General features: G+C 33.9%; 1 protein-coding gene across 1 annotated transcript in view; it reads left to right on the top strand.

Moving 5' to 3' along the window:
- Nucleotides 1–21,031, top strand: part of CSMD1 (CUB and Sushi multiple domains 1) — a 1,279,784-nt gene that overhangs the window by 953,995 nt on the left and 304,758 nt on the right. The window contains exons 19-21 of the mRNA XM_067294827.1: nt 2,249–2,365; nt 3,801–4,016; nt 9,392–9,580. Coding sequence (XP_067150928.1) covers nt 2,249–2,365; nt 3,801–4,016; nt 9,392–9,580 — 522 coding nt within the window. The remainder of the gene's footprint in view (nt 1–2,248; nt 2,366–3,800; nt 4,017–9,391; nt 9,581–21,031) is intronic.

The following is a 21,031-nucleotide window of genomic DNA, read 5'->3' on the forward strand; positions in this document are numbered from 1 at the left end:
AATTTTATGGGTTCTGTTTGCTTGTTGGCTTTGCTACAATGGCTTGAGGAAGACTATTTTAGTGATCCTAACTTTGAATAGTATGCTATTCTTTTTCAATTTACTTTGTATTATAAATTGTGAGTATATTTTTGTATTAAAATGCCAATATTTAATTCTTTTGTTTACAAATGAATGCTATTGAAATACAGAAGGACACAGTTAACCTTCACTCTTTGAAAGAGGGTCCTTATTTCCCAGTGCCATCACCCACTTTCAGCATAACTGTATGGCAGAGCATTTCAAGCCTTTCTGGAGTAGGGCTTATAGGCATGTAACATGCAGGTGTTCCATTCTGTTTCTTCTTTTTCTGTCACGTGTCCAGCTGGGCTAAATATATAACAAGTACAAAAAAGACCAGACAAAACTCACAGTTTTAGGTCATCATTATTTAGGGAATATTTTCCATTTGCCCTATTTACTGGTAATTGATATTATACATATGATGAAAGACACTGACTCAAATTTTTTGAATATGACATTTAACTGAAATTGATTTCAACCTCAATCCAGCTGAGGTGGCATTATATAGCCACCTGCAGACTATTGATGTTTTCCAAATTGCAACTTCAGAAATGAAATAAATAGAAGAAAGCCCTTTGGGAAAAGCATCTTACTCTGTTTCGTACCAACAAAGGAATAAAGACAACTGTGTACTGAGACACAATGGCCAAAGTTTCTTCTAAATAAAGTGTACTGTTGAATAATGTTTCAGTCTCAAAATATTGTGATCTCAATGTGGAACATGAAAATAATTTTCTACGGAGAGCTAAATAAGAACAGATTATTTACATATTTTAATTTTAAATTTATAACTAGGTAAATTTATTGTAAATACTTAATACCTACCTTAAGGAATGTTGCACAGTCAAATATTTTTTCTTTCTCCTGTGATGTTAACAGGATAATAGGGATTCTGAATGAGTATATGCTACTGTTCAGTTAAGCTGTTATTAACTGGATATCTATATTAGTTACTCTGTGTTCATTATTATCAGTCATATCTTTATTGTGGTTTTGGTGATGCATGTTGCCACTCATGCTTACATTCAGAAATATATATGCAGGCAAAATCAGTCTAGAAATATTTTCTATCCTTTTATTTATATATAAATATATGTAATACCTAAATTTAAAAAAAAGCTTAAAAAAGTGTTTAATAAACACTTTAGTATAATATGAAATGAAAACAGAACTTTAAATATAATGCAAACATGCATATTGTGTGTATATGTATATGCACATACTATATATGTTTATATACGTTTACTCAGCTACTGCAAGTTTATTGCACAGTTTCTCATATTTATTTGCTGTTTGGTTTATGGCAAAGTTTACCCCTCTGTTTGAGGGAGAAAACTGAAAGTGTCTTAATGCTCTGTTGTTGCATTGTAAAATACTTAGTTTATTAAAATTTTAAAATAACGTAAAAGGCTGGACAGCAACAGATATGAGAAAAAAGCACAACCATGCTGTGTTTATAAGATCAGTGAGCAATTCAGCTGTATATAAAATGCAAATCTTAAACTTTAATTAATATGCCATGGAAATTTGAGCAGCCTACTTTAGCAAATGCTAGTATACATAAAATGTTTTTAGCATAGTTCTTTTGTCTTTCAAAATACTCAGTTCCAAATAAATTACTTATGATGAGAGAAACTGAATCTCTGAAAGAGAGGAAAATGCACTCTTTCCTGAATATCACAGAAGAAATCGAACTGAGAAAACTTTTCTATTCTTTGAAGAAATTACATTTTCTTTCTTAAATATTTTTGTTTGTTACATGTGCTGTGAAATGCTTATTTAAGCATACAGTGCAAGAAACATGGTTCTTAAGATGTTTGATTTCATAGTTAATTCACACAAAAATAGTTTTTGTTTAATCCTACTTCTTAAACAGTACTATAATATGAGTTTTTATTTTCAATATTTTGGAACAAAGTTTTACTTGTTTTGTCTTCTGCTAACTAGGAGGAAGGGCTGTCATTGAAAAATAAACTCCTTTTCATGGGCTAATTTAAGAGTAAACAAGCTATTGTCAAATGTGAATGGGATCACTTCAGACCAATTAACTCTGCTGATTTTAATACATGACCATACTTTTAATAAAGGAGTAGTTCAAAGAGTTAACTTAGATTTTGCAAAGAACAGGACTTCCTGTATGACTTTTATTTTGTTTTGATTTTTTCCCTGTTTTTCTCTTGTTAAGCTTTATGTGGTGGATATATTCATGGGAAGAGTGGAACTGTTCTTTCTCCAGGTTTTCCTGATTTTTATCCAAACTCCTTAAACTGTACTTGGACTATTGAAGTGTCACATGGCAAGGGTAAGAATCTAATATGAATTCCATATGCATATATAATCTTTATGTATAAAAACCTCAAACAAGTGGAAAAACACAATGAAAATGCCTTTTTCAGATGGAGGTAAATAAGTGCTTTGTTATTCTCTAAAAAAGAAAAGTTTCAGTTTAATATCCCCAAATACATGTCTTCAGATGTTGTAATGTCTTTAGTTTGTGTTTATTTTGAAAAGAAAACATTCTTTCAGCAGTGGCCTGAGGAAACTTGTTTGGTTTAGTACCTCTCAGAAAAATGGGAAGAAAGTAGAAAAGACAAAATGTATGAAAATACTGTTTTTTCTTAAATAGCACTGAAATATTTAGTGAAAACTCCCAAGGCCCTGTTGAAAGGTCTTCTCCTTTGGTAAGTTTCAAGCAGCACATTTGATCAGTGTGTTAGTAAACTTAAATTTCAGATACATAATTTCAGAAATTGTTTATCTCTCTGTTATATGCACTATAGAGCAACATTTGGACACACAGTTAAGCCTGGCAGTTTATCCATTAGGGATATGTGTAAAAGAACTATGAAAAAAGCCTAGGAAGCACTGATGATGTGTGTTGCATACCACTGAATCGAATTATAATGAGTATATTCCTTTTTTATCACATACGGTAAGAAAAGTTTTTGTTATGCATGACATCAGTCTGTGAAGTATACTTGATGTTTCACACTCTCTACTGTTTAAAACCTCATTACAGATAGGATTTTTGTTTAAGATGCATATGATATTTTAAAATGTAATATATATAAAGAATATTGCCCCCAACACTAAATAGTCGTATTTGGAAGCTAACCATGATGGAAAACAACTCTTTCATTGGTGGACTGGAAACTGATGATTGAAAAGCAATCAAGACTTGAGTAAATGGCTAGTCCCAGCCAATTTTATCCTGTGTATATGAAAGACTATACGAAACTTGTATGTATTTAGTTGTTCTATATGGGTACTTCTCCCAAGTTGAGACAAAAAGTAGAACTGGTTTTGAGGAAATGCAGAAAGTAAAATGAATCAAAAAATGTAGCTAATTATTAAACAATAAAGTATCTCTCCTGGTTAATAGTGAGATGGTGGTAGAGACTGAAATGAAAGGGGCTTATTAGAGCAACTTGAATAAAACAAATATAGAGAATTTTAAATTTTCAGGCTGTTTTATACAGATAAAAAGTGGACCTCATCAATTGTCTTATGGGAATGAGCTACACACAAACTAAACAAACATCTGCAACCCACGTATTAAGCCTATGTATTTTTTGCAAATTTTGTTCTGTGAATTTCAGATTTTGATTCTGTGTATTACTTTTTCTGAAAATCTTTCCATATCATTTGAAATTTATGATCTGTATCACGTATGTATAAGGGAAGAGAAAAACTTGCTGTTAAATGCCTTACTTTGCCCTTTTTTAATGTTTTTAAAGGTGTACAGCTGGTTTTTCATACCTTTCACCTTGAGAGCTCTCATGACTATTTGCTCATCACTGAAGATGGCAGCTTCACAGAACCAGTAGCCAGGTTAACTGGCTCGGTCTTGCCCCCTACAATTAAAGCTGGCCTCTTTGGAAACTTTACAGCACAGCTTCGATTTATATCTGATTTTTCAATTTCTTACGAAGGCTTCAACATAACATTTTCAGGTAAGAAATTCCATTCTGCTAAATGTCCAGAAACTGTTTCCAGATAATATTTTTACTTGTAGCTAGGGGAAACGTTGTGAAGCATATGGAAAAAAGTCAATAGAAATATATAGTCTCTATCTTAGAAGACTGGCTAAGGTTTATATAGGTGACTGACAGATTGAGACGGAAGCTGTTGGTGATGAGAATCTTTTAATGAGAAGTTTTCCGTGGTTCCAGGGAACCTATGAAACAACACTGAAAAAGAAGGCTGGAGGAAGATGGAGCAAAAAAAAAAGTACAGAAGCAGAGGGGACTGCTTCAGAAGAAAGAAACTGGTACAGTTCCAATAAAGGAAGAATAGAGTGGAAAAGCACTAGTATGCTAACTCAGAGTCACAGAGGAGTTTAAATTGAGACTGATTTTGGAATAGAAAAATGTATATATAAAACTGCAAGGAATGATTTACTAGGCTTTGATATTTGAAGAAGTTCTGATATTTTTTACAAATTCCTCTTTTAGGGAATTGAAAAATTCAGTTTTTAACTGCTTCTTACTTGCAGTCTATTTAGACTAGACTACATTTTGCAAGAATTATCTGTGCTTCTTTCTATTACTGTAACGTAGCATATTTACAGATACTGAATATGAATGAGCCATCCACTAGTTAAGATGCTCATGTTTCTTTTTGTGCATGAATATTCTGTGGAAGAAGCACATAAGGAACTAACATACCAGATCCTCGTACACCATATTCAAGAATAGAAAAATTAAAAATTAATATATTTTGTCCAAGATCTGGCAGTGTTGTCAGGTGCACATGATATTCACAAATAATACATCTCATTTGGCTGGCTTGTTTAAAAAAAGAAAAAAACTTACTGATCAGAGTAGTGGTGATGGATCTGCTTATATCAGATGCTGAATTGCATTCATTCTGGATACTTTGGACTAACCAAATCAGAGGTCAGAGTTCTAGAAGTTTGGAATGTAAATGCAAATATTAAGTATTACCTTTGGTAGTTTATTTATAAATAGCTCATAATGGTAGAGGGCTATGTAACTTGCAGAAAAATGCACAAAATATCATTATAGGTGTAAGGGAAAAATTGCGGAATAACAAAATACATGGATCACCGAATTTTTCAATGAGAAGCAAAGGTTTATGCTCTATCTACAGCAAATACACAAGTAGCCATCATATATATTAAATAAATGTTCTGAGAAGTATTATCAGGTACATTAATTTTACGTCACAAATGACCGTGACTGTTTTCTTATTTTCACACAATCACAATGTATTTCTTCATAGTAAGCAGTGTTTAGTGAGAAGAGCTTAGTCTGAATTGAATGTCACCTGACAAATTTCTCCCACTAAACACAGAATTGATAGTACAGAAATCAGTAATGCAAATAGAAGATAAAACATCAAGTCTGCAAAGAATTTTTTTTCGTTCTTATTGTGCCATATACGCACTGTTTTGTTCTGTTCTACCTTTTGAAAGCTGCTTTTGACAACAGAGTGACAGTACTGCTGTGCTTATTTTCCATTATCTTGGCAGTGGAAAAAAAAATCCTGCAAAGGTTATAAAGAAAAAATAACCTTTTCAGGATTTGTTTTTCTTCACATTGAAAGAAACTTTCAAAAGTAGCAGTGACAGTATATACAAGTTGCATACATAAAGAATTGAACTAACATACAGAGCATTATTTTTAGTAAAAATGAAAATGGATAAATATGGATATTTTATGTATACTGTAGCACAGGTAGATACACATGAATTAATATGTGGCAAATTACATTCTGATTTTTATAACTATCAAAGAAGAGATCTTGTTTTTTTGATTAAAGTCTCTTCCATATAACTGTGCATTCCCTCCTATATGCATCTTTGTGCTGTTCATTTATCATAATATCATAAAATAATTCACAGTAAATTTTAATATAATATCTATATAATAACACAATAACAATATATTTGTATAATTACATAATAATACAATATAATAATAGACTAGCAGAAAATAATATACTATAATACTAGTATAACAATAAAAATTCAGTTGGATCTTGAAAACCTCTAAGGATGGAGACTGCCTAATCTCTCTGGACAATCTTTCCCAATGTGTTGAAAAAGTTTTTCCATATATTCAGTTGGAACCTCTCTTGTTTCAGCTTATGCCTATTGTCACTCATCCTCCCACCATTTGGTATGTGAAGCTATTCATTCCATGGGGTAAAGCAAATAATTTTGAAACTGCAATTTCATTCTTGTTGAGAAGCCTCTCACATCTATTTTACATTTGGGCTGTGCTGTCATAAATTAATTCCAGGAATAAGGCAGTGTAGAATTTTTTTTCTCTGTGGGATTTTAGATTTTATGTTGTCATTTGTCTGTTTGGGAATAGAAGAGGATGTTTTGTCAGAAATCAAATAATGAAGTTCTATTGCTTGAAACATTTTAAATCCTATAGCAAAAAAACACAGTAACCATCTCAGATTTTTATGTGCTGATTAGGCACCATGAAGGCATCTGTATTTTGGTTTTGGTCTACAGTACAGTTTACATATATTCTAACATGCAAATCTCATATTTAGATATTCAGAAGCTCTACTCAACTGCTAGTGATCCTTGAAGAAGTCTAAAATGTATTGGAATTTATATTTTTGTCAGCAATTTCCCCAAGTGCCTAAAGGTCTGCCAAACCATATCTACCTCAGCCTTTATAGTGCTGAGCAGAGGTAGTAGATCATGTGTTTTCAAAACTTTAAACTTTTGTCTGCTGGACCTAAAGTGGTTCATAGATCACTTCTACTATTTTGGGACCTTCCCACAAGAAGGTTACTATAGGGAAGGATTTCTTTATTTATTTTGTTCAGTAAGTCAGCTGTTAAAACACTCATTCAGAAACTTTGGATTAGTTTCTTCCTTTGACTAACTGGTTTTGATTCTATCAATCCAACCTCCAAGATAAATGTTTTAGAAAATGGACTATAGAATATTTTAGGATGGTCTAAATGAGAAAAATTAAATATTCATCATATTGGAGACACAAATAGTATGGTTCTTTAACTTAACACTTAGGGTATTCACTTTAATGGGCAAGGGGTGGGTTTCTTTTTAAATTAATATTTCATTGTATTTTATTAAGTATTTTTTGGAGAAGTCATTAAAATCCATGTCATCACATATCAATATGAAGAGTTCCCTGTAGGTGCCCGGTTCTGGGAAACAGTTCAGGGTCATGAATTTCAGTTAGAGTCAAGTGCCTGGCTTAACGGGAGAGGTGACATAAAGAGCAAAGTATTTTTCTGTTGGTTATCAGGGGTGGCACTCTTCTAAATGGTCTCTTGGCTTTTTGTATCATATTCTGAAGAACAGAAGATAAGTCTTTTTGGGTCAGAGCTGAAGTCCATCTTTTGCAACATCTTATCTCTAGCAGTGGTCAGTAGTGAATACATATGGAATAGTACACAAAAAAGAACAAACATACTGTGATACTTCCTCAGGATATTCTGTGAGGATGCAGAAATGCGTGGCTTAGATATTTCCTGAGTTAAGTGTAGCCCCTCTGTATGTAGCAAACCTTATTTTTCCCCACAGATTTGTTCTTTTGACTCAACCTGAATTCTTAGTCACCTAATTCCCTCTTTGTTCTGTATAGGAAGCCTAAAGTGATGTTCCTAATGACTGATGTTACCTTTTGAGGCTTTTCTCTTTGGGCTACCTGTATAGGAAACAGAAATTTACTGTTTCTGATTTTAATTTAATTTCTCACTTATACTATTTTCTACCACCAAAATAAAAGGTAGTAAAGTGGACCCTGATTTTTCAGAGTATTTAGACACAAATGTTAATTGTGATGCAGAGTTATAAATTATTCTCTGTATGTCATTTTGCTGACTGACAAAATAAATAATTGGTGATTATTCCACAAATTAATTTTTTTAATTCTTCCTATTCCCTGGAAAAGGATGATCCATCAAGAAAAGGCAAGAACAATTGAACTTATGTCTATATTCTTTATGCATTCATACTGCCAGGTGTAAATGACTTTTTGCTAATTTTTGTTCAATACATATAATGAAAAAAAAGAGCTTGGGATTCATTTTGGCTGGTTTGACATAATATTAGTATTTATTGTAACCAACATACATTGTTCTTTGTATTTAAGATTCTGTTTAAGTGTTATCTATTTCTATTTAAATAGCTGTGGTAATTATTAATTGATAGGACATGGGAGAAGACATGTTTTTCATGTTGCAGTTTGCTAAGTACGATTCTCCTTTTCCATGATATTTTTATTGTTACATGACAGAAAAATAACAAAGTATTTTTATTTGACAGATAGGCCAGCTTTATTTGTTTGTATTCAGGGGGTTATATTTTTGTTTGACTTTTCAGCTGTGCAAATTTTAACTTAAAATTGCTTAACTTAATGTTCCTTAAATTTCTAACTATTAATTCTTTCAGTGATTGGATTTACTTTACAAAAAAGTGTTCTTTTAAAATGTTTTTTTAAAAATGCATGACTTCTTATGAGTGCAAACAAAAGTGGAAAGTATATACTGTTCTTAATCCAAGCGTATCATTCCCTCTGAGAATAATGAGAATTCCAGTGCAGGTATGGTTCTGTATACATCTGCTGTTAGTTAAACAGGTCATTTAAGTAGTGCTGAAAAGACAATTGCACACTTTAGGAGGCATTTTGAGGACCGCAGTATTACTCTTTCTTACAACTGTTTTATGTTCATGTAGATTTCCCAAATTCTGTGGATTTTTTCTGATTCATAGTTACAAAAGAGAGAACAAATTCAGACCCTTTGAATCTTCTTAAAAAATACATATATATTTGTTTTCAATTAAGTGACATCTATGAGATTTCTAAAAGGCATGCAAACAGAGAATGCCTGATTAAGAGTATAGTTTTACTTATGAAACTCAAGCACATTTTTTGAAAACGTGGTCATACATCTTCTCATTCACTTGACCTTTCATTTGATTTTTGTTCAATTTCTTTTCATTACCTAATGAATTTTTAAACCATAAGTTTTGCTCCTAAAGCTGTTTGGGAATTCAGAGGAAATGAACCAAGAATTATATACAAAGGATGCAATTAAACAAAATTATAGTGAACCACTCATGATACAAGCTGATTACAGCCCTTGAAATTAAGAAAATAAATGTAGTGCAGGTGGGACACAATAGGTATATAATTACTGTATGCATGACCATAATAGAAATATAAAAACAGCACTACTTTTAAGTAGAGAAAATGGCTCTGAAAGACGTATTTCCAAGTGTTCTGTACTGATACTATGCAACTAATTTAACATTTTTTAGCATGGACAACTTGTCCCATGTACTTAATCTATTATGTTTTATTGTTTGCAGAATATGATCTGGAGCCATGTGATGATCCTGGTGTTCCTGCCTTCAGTAGGCGAATTGGTTTTCATTTTGGTGTTGGAGATTCCTTGATCTTTTCTTGTTTCCCTGGATATCGCTTGGAAGGTGCTAATAAACTTACCTGCCTGGGTGGTGGCCGGTGTGTATGGAGTGCACCTCTGCCAAGGTGTGTGGGTAGGTGGTCACATGCTTTCATTTCATTCATCAAATTGTTAATAGCACATGGCATGTATCAGAATACTGGGTAGATAACAAGTTGCTTGGGTTGAAAGGATTGGTCCCCAAGCTTTACAGACTTTCAAGTCAGTCCAGGATATAAGTAGTGCATGTCTCTTCTACTTAGAGAACAAATATTAGAAAGAAGAACTTAACAATGATACTAGCTTTTGAACAACTGTCATTACTCGTTAGAATTTATTGGAAAATAAGATCAGAATGTGTTACAAGATAAAATATAAATGCAATAACTGAAGTAGATGTGTGCCCTTATTAAAAACAATGAGAAAGAAAAATTTCCCACTTTATCTTTCAGGGTAAAGAAATGGTGTTTAAAACTTTGAGGTGAAAAGAGCCTTTTGTAGAGTCCCCAAGCTGGTTTTAAGGGTGATTTTTTATAATGTGTTTTTATTATAATTTTTGAAATGAGAATGTGCTGTTGTTAAAAATCAATAACTATAAGCTCAGATTGAGTGAATAGCTCTTTTTTGGGAGAAACTCTGGGTCTGAATTTATTAAAAAAACAAATGGTTGTTGTATTTGATTTGTGGATTGGTTTTATCACATGATGATTGCTGTTTTGCATTACATGTGGGCTATGAACCACCACAGTGTGAATCAAATCTGATCAGCTCCTATTAACTTAATGCTTCTGAAATGTCAGATACTTCAACTCACCTCTAAATGGATTGCCTTAAGAGGGTTCTTGTTTTAAATAGGATTTTATTTTATTAAGGGAGAGACTCACCCTTGGCAGGTTTATTTTATTTGCTTTTAAAGAACATATCTCTATATCTGAAAAAAGTCTTATCTCCTATGTTTTTTTCATATATATTTATATATATATATGTATATATTTAAAATGAAAACTATATGATATATACGATATATTTTATGGAAAAAGTATTTTTAACTGTGTTTTAATAACTTTAGCTTATTTAACTCATGATGAAAGAAAGTAACAGATGGGAGAGAAGTCAGTATCATATGGAGCTTGCTATCCATTTGGAAATCCTAGTTTTAAGTCTATGGGCATTTTCAACTTGATTCCTCTTATACGTATCACTGACTACATAATACTCTTTGTCTATGAATATTGCCTAACCAAGTGTGCATCATCATGTATAGATTTAAAGTGTTCAGATTTCACTAGAAGAATATTCACACACTGACATCTAACCTTGTATGCATTTCATTTTCCCTAATTTTTAAGACTGATCTGCTATTCCGTAGTTATCTATGTGTGTGAATGGAAAATTAGCTCCTTATTTATTTGTTCTTAAAGAAAAGATGACTCTTAATAAGTAATGTTCTCTGTTAGCTTTATCAAGATATTATTAGGCTATATCCGTGCTCAATTAAAACTGAAAATAAAAGCTGCTGCATGTTGTGCAACTGTTGTTCATTAATAAAGTTCTTTGAAGTAGCTGACTCTTATACAGTCAACACATTAATGTCTTTACTGTATATCTATATAATTTATAGAAAGCATTAAATGGAATGATTAAAAAGCAAACTAATATAAAACATATCTTCTCCTAAGCAAATCACTGACATATATTTTGAGGACTGACAGAAGGATAGGGCTTTAAGAAAGAAAGATATTCCTACTTAATAAAAATATCTGTGAATGCTATTCATTTTTTAAGTCATATCAAAGTGCAATAAAATAGTTTAAAATGTGTGATTCTGTGTTTTACACCTTACAAAACACAAACAAAAATTGTGGAACAGGAAGTTATTCTGTATATTTAAATAATCATATTCTCGGCCTCAAAAAAACCCCCCACAGCCCTAAAAGACTGTAAGGTGATTGGACATGAAGAAAAGTTAATAAAAAGCACAAATAGGTATTAAAGTTGGAGGTTACAACCTCATTATCTATCTCCCTGGAGGACAGCTATGAATCCATCGCCAGCTGTCCATCACCAGCTGGTTCCAGTGCTATGGGTTATGAGTAGGGGATCTTAGCCTGCAAGTATTTTACAGTGGATGAGATTCAGGTTTAGATCCAGACATCTAAATTTGACTGTTTGCATTGTAGCTGTGCACATGTGAGCTAGATTTTTAAATTCCATTTATAGGCAATTAAGTCAATAAAGTCAATAGAAAGCCTAGAGAGCAATCCAGCTGCCAGAATTCAGGTGTCTAGTTTAGGGTGAGATGAATTGGTCATAAGGGAATTGCTGCCATTAGAGGTGAAACACCCACATGGGTCAGACAGGATTTAGATGAGCTTCATGTTCTTTTGGAGTAGCATCTGAATTCCAGGCAGGTTACCTTATGTCATCTCAGGTGAGGTTAGATGCCTATGTGTGGGCAACTGAATCAGGCATCATTAACAAGCATTGGCTAGAGCTGCATTGACTGTTGGGAGCTAAGATATTGAACTCATATGCAGATACCTGTCTGTCACAGATGAGTGATGCACTTCACCCATAAGAGAGAAGCAGCAATATGTTTTATTGAGATAAGACAGTGATTTAACAAGGTTCGATGGCAAGGTACACTTGGTTATTTACTGCGTGGAGGGTAGAACAATAACTACAAATGAAATTGTCAAGGAGGCCCTCCCGTTGAGTCGCGAGGTTCAGAGTGGACCCCCTTGCTTTCCAAACTCCTTCTCAGAGGAATCTAGGTGCAGCTGGATCCAGCCTTAGTCCCAGACTTGTTCAACTGTTTATGTCTAAAGGATTATGTGCACAGTCAATCAGAGATGCAACTTAGCAAAGTTTCAGTGCGCTATTAGTCACTTACTGAGGATCTGTCGTGGGTAAGGGATCTCTCAACCTTGAGGAGTAACCTTGAGAGGCGTCCCTGCTCAAGGGGGGATATTGCCATGAAGCCAACTGCTGTGCAGGAGAGCTCAACGGGCTCTGGGCTGCCACCTATTTATGGGGTAAGATGGTTGACTCGTAGTCATATTTGCATACTGGCTGTATTTGGATTGGCGCATGCTCAATTAGTCCTTGGTATGTGCTGTTATCTGTCTCCCCAAATTCCGACTTGAATCGGATGCAGCCATCACGACTGTTACTGATGATTATCGCCAAGTGGGGTTATGGAGAGGTCAGGTTGGGGCGGCGGGGAGCATACCGTCACACTGCCTTAAAGCTATTAAATCTTGGTTTCTGAATCTGTCTCATGAATCTGAATTTTGTCCCCTTCTCTTAAAATTGACACCAAAATCCTAGTTTTCATTTACCTGCTTATGCCTCCTCCCCATCACATAGCTTGGCAGTCTTACCGTTTGCCTTTTCATAGACTCTAATAATGCTAGCTGGCTTGTTTTATATTTAGATGAATTACCACATATGCCATATTGCTCATAACAGAAGAGCTTTATGTTTGTAAAGAAAATTTATTGCAAGCAGATAAGTTAAATATGCACGGTCTCAGTCCATTTATGCAGTAATTTACTTACCTTGGGCTTATAGGTTTTCACTTCTTCCTCTCTCTTGATTCATTCACATGCTTTCACATTAATATCTGCTCTTTTAAATTTTTCTGTACATTCTTTAAATAGGAAGGTGTAAAGCATTCATTAATTTGGGAGTTTGATTCTTTTTTTTTAAAAGTCATTGACAAAAGTGTCCCAAGTGACCTGTTAGTTCCTGTTGTCTTGCATCAACATCTTTATCCCTCCTATGTCATGTATCTTGTTAGGGTATGTATTCTATGAAGACTTCTGCCTAAGAGGTCAATTCCAGAGCTAAAGAATGCTTCTGTAATCCAGCACATATCACATTTGGTTGCCTGCATATATGTTTCATGGAGCCTACTTTGGATTCCCATTTCTCCCATATACCTGTGTGCAGCTATTTCTATAATCTGATCTAATGTGAAAAGCGAATTGATACTACATGTAGCATTAATACACAGAAAGATAGTATGCTATGAGAGGACTTCCTAGGCTTTCTTGACAAAGGTGTGAGAAGATGCAGGGATTGCAGGTAGCAGTTATAAAATTTCAACCTTCAAATCAATTGCAGTTTCTGATAAATGTATTTAGTGAATCCTCTGAACGGTTGTTTTGGGAACTGCTGGATTCCTTATTGTTTAGTTTGATTGTTTTTCAGACAAAATTTGGTAATTTTTCTAAAAATGTTTTTTTTCCTAAAGTATATAATTTAATCCAGTATTTCTGGGTGAAATTCTATACAAGGCTAAGTCATCATTACAGTTCCTTCTAGCCACAGGCTATTAAAATAAATTAAACTTTAAAAAGCAAAATGTTATAAATTAATTCTGATTATCTACTATTTTTGTGTAAAGTTAGCAAAAACAACCTCTTGATTATATCATTGATAGTTAGTCATAAGTAGTTGCAAAGAAGTAATTTTTCCTTAAAGGCTTCAATTCTGAAGATAGATGTGGGGAAACCCTTGTATTTTATTTGAAAGCCATTTGTTCAAGGCTCTGCATCACTGATCTTCAAGTTCAGTATTATATCCAAGCTTTATAATATTTCTTTTTTATTATTCTAAACACACAGTTAAATGAAGATATGACACCCAAAAGACACTTTCAATGGTAGCCTTAGTAGTGAATTTCTTGTGCCCCTCTGAATCATCCCAAAGGAGAATCCCTGCTAATACCACATATGCAGAACCTGTCTTTAGAGTATCAAGCTCCAGTTTACCCAGAGTGGGGGCAAAATTGCAATCATTTTTGATTTCACCCTGGCGAAGGTTGAGACAAACTCCAGACCTGTCTTTATAACCAAGCCTTGCAAATGCTTGTAAGAAACACAAAACCTTAGTGTGTTATGCCGGAAAGCTTTCCGTGTGGTAGGCAGTGTGTAAGGGGGATCCCAGTAGTCCACCCTTCTGTAAGACCCATCTGGTTGCTGGAGAAAGAAATGTCTATTGCTGCCTCTTTATTTGAATTCTATCTGCTGAAAGTGCCAAAGAATCTATAAATTGCATTGGGAAGAAACGAATAAATATTTAAAAGTATTTAGTATGCACTGAGTGAATATATATGCTAACTGTTGTGACAGCAGTGGAAAAATATGAAAATACTGTTTACTGACATCTTTTAAATCACAAAGAATTAATTTAAAGGTGACAACAAATGTGTTAAAAGTATAACCTCTGCCGGTTTTATATACACTTTAATAACTTAAGGGAAAAAAAAAACTAACGAAATGTGCTCATTTTATGTAAGATTTCTTTTATTCTGATATATTCTTCAATACCTTTTAAGTAGAATTACTTATTTGAAAAGTTATATGTTTGTTCCCAAAATCCTTAGTTAACATTTTTATACACAAGGTTTGAGGCATTTGTTGGAATAAGAGAAAATTTAGTGAGTACAATTAAATAAATATGACTCAGTTTATATTCTTGGAAAGATCAAATAATTGTTATGAATTTTTATACTCTGAGAATTGTGCTAAAATGATAAGATATACAGTTGGTGTTGAAGATTTTATTCAAAATTACCATTTTGTTAACCTAACTTCATAAAATCTAAATTTTTATTTTATATTTTCATTTTCATGTTTGAATATGTCAATATATTGCTTAATCTCATTCATGTCTTATTTGATTATAAATTTTGAACCATTATTGTTTATGAAATACTTATTTTGAAGTTACATGCAGCCAACATTCATCTAAACAAGATGTTCAAACAAAAGGCTCAAAGAGTTACTGTTTTCAGTATGCAAATTCAATAAGAAATTGTTTACCCACATTTCTGCTCAGTACTTTTTAGCAGATGTAAATTTAATTTTCTTTGAAGAGGAATCAAAGTGCATGTCTGAAGTACATTAAGTAATAGGGAAATACTATTTTCTATGAAAATTAGTACCTTCTTTGATCTATGGGCTCTTCAGTAAGTTAATTGTTCTTGGGGGATTGGTTTGTTTGTTCTTGTTTTTCTCTCTGGAAGGCTTCTCTGTGTCCCATTCAAACACACATATTCATTTTTGTTCAGCTATCATAAACTTTTTGAACCGTTAGCAATATTTAAGCCTATTGATTTGTAGGAATCTGTCACCTTATATTGTTGTCATATGTCTTTTCATTTTTTTTTCTGTTTTTAGCTTTTAGAAAGTCATTCCTACATGATGTACTGTAATGAGAGATTCATAACCAATATCTTGAAAATGCTCGCAGAGTAATCCCCATAATATGACTGACTTGTTGCAAAGGTTACCTAAGTATCAATAGTTAACTTAATTAAGTATCAGGCATTGAATTAGCCATGAAATTATAAGGGTAGTGTATCCAATTATCATGCCAGACACAAATTTGATCACCTGTATCTTTTCCCATGCATAATTTAGAGTTATGGATCCAATCATATGTATACACAATCAGTCTGTAATTCATACAGAGAGCAAATTTATTAACTGAGAACTCACATTTCATTTTTGTTTTTATTAAGTTCAGTTTTGAATCCATTTGTAGACTGGTTTGAAGACATCTTTGCTTAAATCCATGTACCAGATCCCCATTCCTAATTGATCAAGAAAGTTTTTTTTATAAATTAGGTATAGACAGTTGGCATTTATCCAGAATAATATATCTCAATAGTCCTTTTAACTCAGTCTGTTATATTCTCTGAGCACTTTGCCTTCTGACAAAAAACTTTCATTTTTTGTGTGGTTTAATTAGTGTTTCTTTTCATAATAATGTCTGTACATATTAATTTTTAAGCCTATATGATGGTTTCTCTGAGATATTTAAAGAATGCATAGCACTCCCAGAATCCAAGTTCTTCTGTACTCTTCAGACATGTTTCTCTTTTCTGTGTAGTTACATAATCTATCTGATTTGGGGTGAAAAGCTCTGTAAGCAACAGGTTTTTTGGAGGTGTTTTTGTTTGTTTTTTCTTAATCGTGGAATGGGGACATATATCTTCCATGTAATCATAGTTCAGTTTTGAAACAAATAGTGTTACAATGCTGTGCATTCTCATTGTTTTTTCTTTCTATAAATATTGAACTAAATCATTCCTTCTTTGTGTATGTTATGTTGAAGATTCTTTTCCTGGGTTAGTCTTCAGAACCAATTTCCATCAGTCAGAAGTTCAATTGTAGTATATTTGTATTGTGCTTGCACTCTCTCTGACTCAGAAGGAATATCCAGACCTATATATTTAGGCATAGGAAATACATAAAATGATCAGTACTAACATACTTGGAATAAACAAAGTTATCAGTTTGTAGACTTACAGAAGTAGTTCCACACATCTTGCTAAGTAGTTGCGAACTCTTTTAATACTTCTACTTTTGCTCTTCTTTGAGTATTACCCATTTAGTCATTCCTCATATAGCGTCACAAAGGTAGGTCTCATGTACAAAGATAAAAAATACTTAAGTGAAAAAAAAAATGAATGCCATCTGATTTCTGATACCTTGCTATTGGCTTCTTTCTTAGGCAATAGACTGTTTCATTTACTTTATTTATAGTACCTTTAATACATGCAGGACTCTGGTTAACCATGGGTTACTCAAGGATTTTTCTCCATTTGAAGAGATTCTTCCATTATCAATAAATATTTGTGTCTATGAACCTAATAATGTAGGATAGTTCTGAGAAGGGCTCCAAAATAAGATCTAGAGAAAAAACTTGTTTTGTGAGTTCCAGGAAAAAAAGCTTATAGTCATGGTGAGTCTGTATTTGCTGTAGTGCATTGTCTGCTGCTGCCTATGGAGGCTGTCTTGGAAAGAGGACCAGGGCTTTCTCAAGGACAAGGAGGACACTGGGGAAGGCTGTTACTGCTCAAGCTCCATGTCAAATTGCAGAACATCCATATAGGGATTATAGCAGGTCAGAGGAAGATCACGGTGACCCATACATCAGCAGCTTTAAGGTCTTGGGGCATATGCACCACTGTTTTAAATTAATAAATAAATAGTGTACAATGAGAGTGGCCTCAGCTGCCCAGAAACCTTTGCTTTTGTGCCTTTTCCTTTGATGACATTGGCTGAATCCAGAAGAGGAAACTTTTTTTTTTTTTTAATATGCTTCGTCTTCCCAGCAATCAAGAGATGGCTTCTTAGGCGAATTTTGAATATGAAGTGGTTCAAATACAAAAATTTCCCTAAAATTTTGCTAAGAAAGTAGCAGACTATAGATATAACACAGAAAGTCAGGAATCACTTCCAAGTCATCTGAATCCAGAAAGGCGGGTTTGGCACACATCTGATACTGTGCAGAATATTCTGAAGAAGTAAATGTTCTCAAAGAAAGATGTGTGAAGCAAAGATCTTGAGACTTGTATATGCTCTCAGTGTGGTGCTTATCCCTTTTTCTAACAGAGTGAGTGGTGCCAAGACAGAGGATCCAGTATTCAGCAAGCCCTTCTTGTTGCCAGTGTGGGCCAGAAAGTTTCAGAGAGAGTGAAGATGATAATCTTTTCTACTCTAAACAATATAGAAAAATAGCCCATAACATAGGAATGTTCCCAGGTACCTCTGTTCTTCCTTAGAGCCAAGTATGTCAAGGCATGAGTTGGGCTTTGACTGAGGGATGGTATATTTGCCTGGTAGACCTATGAAGAAGCACATTGATTTGGAGGAAAGGTGTACCCAAAGGTATTTCTGATTGTCCATTTTAGCTTTTGGTCTGCTTAAATTCTTAATTCCAGTTAGTGAGGTTGCAGCCCTCCAAGTCAAATAAGGGAGTTGTCCAATAAGAAAATAGTCCCTAAAAGGGGTTCTTTTAAAGCCACCCTTGTGCTGAAACAAAAAAAGGAGGTAAAGCTATAAATACGGGAAATCAAAGAGTATTAAAGGAGATCTTTTAAGAAGGAAAGTTAGAAGATAACTTTGATACAGGGAAAATGTGGGGAAAGAAGCTCTTTGCCAAGCAATTGAGTGGAACTGAGACACGTTCAGTGCCCTTCTGTTAAAGTTGCTTTCATGTGATTTTTTCACAACACCAAGAACATTTACAGAGGTCCTGTTTGTTGTGTCATGGCACCTAAGATGTTAAGGGTGAAGATATTCTCTTACCTTAATGAATAGTTCAGACAAAAACAACTTCTTTCTCAAAAGAGTGAGAAGAAACCCCACTTGAACTGAAATCTGTTGGTTTTAGAGTGCATGTTTAGAAATCAAATCTAGTCTCAACTCAGTGGCCCAAATTCTTAAGTACATTACTGGATTCAATAGCCTCTAGATCCTTTCTTCCTCACTGTCATTTCGACACTGACCAAATTCATGTGCAAGGTATGTACACACCAACATTTACATATCAACAAGGACTTTTTAGTCCTTCTGGGGCACATGGCAGTATTTGTTTTCATTATTATTTCCATCACATTCAGGATGAGACCCCTTCAAATTTAGCTGCCTTGCTTACCTTCTGGCCCTGTAATTGGTTCAGTTGCAATGATTTTAATGTTTATCTCAGCCATGCTATGCCCTGCATAGCTCAAGTGGCTATGCAGTATTCTTTCAGGTCATTATGAATAGAGATCTGATGAGTCTAGCTTTATTCGCTCTGGTTAAAGACCCTGTTTCTGAGTGTGGCCTCCAGTTGGATCCCTCCCCCTTTGTGCCTACAATCACCTGCTCATTACTAAACTTACTTATGAAAAAAGCCTTACTGTTAAATTAAAAAGGTTGGAGAAAATCCGGGCTCATAGGGCTGGTCCCCCTTGTGCCGTTTAAAAAATATGACACTCATTACCCAAGGTGGTGAGTGATTTCCCCACATTTCAGCAGATTAACCTATTTTTTTTGTGTTAAAGTTGTATTTCTTCTGTTAAAGCAACTCTCCATACCTTAGCTGTTAGGTGAGTTCTGTCAGTTTATATTGGCATGAGGTGGCTTTTCAGGAGGATCCCCTTCCTCCACACCTCTTATACCCACTGCAGAAAGATTGGGACTGCTGATCACTTCGCAGAGAATTTTGTATTCTGTATTCAGTTGTGTAACAGAAAGCTAGTGTGTCATTCATAAAGAAATCTCATTTCCTGTAAAAGTTTATGCAAAAGGACTCAAATAACAATGATGACTTCCCTGTCAAATATGCTAGTAGTTGATGTCTGCAGATGAGATGCTTCAGTCTTTCACACGAAAGTACTAACTATTTCCTATCTTTCTAGAGACAACGATTGTATTCAGAAGAGTTATCCTGCAGTCTGTGCTTAACTAGGGACTCTGAGAACACTCCAAGAAGTGTTCTATAGCAAGTACTGTCTGTAATCACCCGCAGTATGAAGGACATGGCCAGTCTTTTCAAGGAGAAAAATTGGCTGACTGCCCTTATGTAACTGTGCTTTGAAATATGTTGTCTAAATGTACATTCACAGTGTTCTCTTTTATTCTTCCGCTCAAAATTTAGTATAATTGAGGGGAACTCATGACTGAAGGGAACTGAGAGAATAACACTCTGCTTTTTTGTAACTGTGTGTAAAACACACAGAATTAATGGGAGTTAGGAGCAAATTCCTATAGATAATGATAAGGTAAAAATATTCTCCTAGCAATGCTGGCACAAGAATACGAGGAAAATAAATATACACACTGTCTTGAAGAAAAAAAGTCACTAAAGTAACCCATATTTTTAGGTTTGAGAGCACTGAAACAGCTATCTGGTTTTGTACTATTCTGAGAGATAGTTTGTCACCTGTAAAGACTCCTAATGTTGCCATCTGGCACAGTACTGTAATTGGCATATTTATGTGTTGTAAGTTTAATTTCCAAAATTTATTTCTGAATATTTAATTATCCTTTAAAAAGACTTTTTTTGAGTTTGCTAGTATGGCTTATATGTGGGTAAAAACAAGCTATTGGAATACAGACAAGCTTCCCCTGATTATCTTTTGTCTAGCTGAGGTTTAGGAACAGAAAACAGTAATCTTGCTTTCCTCCTTCATTCATTGACGTCTTAGTTATTCTTTGTGCTGTACTGTATTGGAGGTCATTCCATCGTCCGTCTGCCCAATTGTACGTAGTTATGCTGTGCTGCTTCCATTCAGTTTGTCCAAAGAATTATAGTCCATTACAGTCAAAATATATTGGATCTTTTTCCTAGAATTTGTTTCTCTTGGAGTTTTTTTTGTGTGTGCTATGAATTTCTTTTTTGATAGTTTTCAAGATAAGTCTTCTGTGCTGGTTTGCCAATGCTTGAAGGCAAAAATTCTCCACTGTTGTTGGTATTATTATTCTTTGTTTTGTTGTTATTATTGCTTCAATTATTATTCTAATGTTTTCCAGCAAAAAGTGCAATTGTTTTCAAAAATACTCATTTGATTACTAATAATGGTTATGAAGATTTATTGACATTACTTCCAAATATATAATTTATTCCCATTTTATTATTTACTTTCACATAGTTGCAAAGGTATATATTTATACTTATTTTATGGCTGCTTGAACAAAACTGCCCAAGAGTGTGAGTACATATTCTTTTCACTTTTTTCTTCAACCAACAACTCTTTTTT

This window comes from Apteryx mantelli, chromosome 3, assembly GCF_036417845.1.
Source record: "Apteryx mantelli isolate bAptMan1 chromosome 3, bAptMan1.hap1, whole genome shotgun sequence".
Taxonomy (NCBI): Eukaryota; Metazoa; Chordata; class Aves; order Apterygiformes; family Apterygidae; genus Apteryx; species Apteryx mantelli.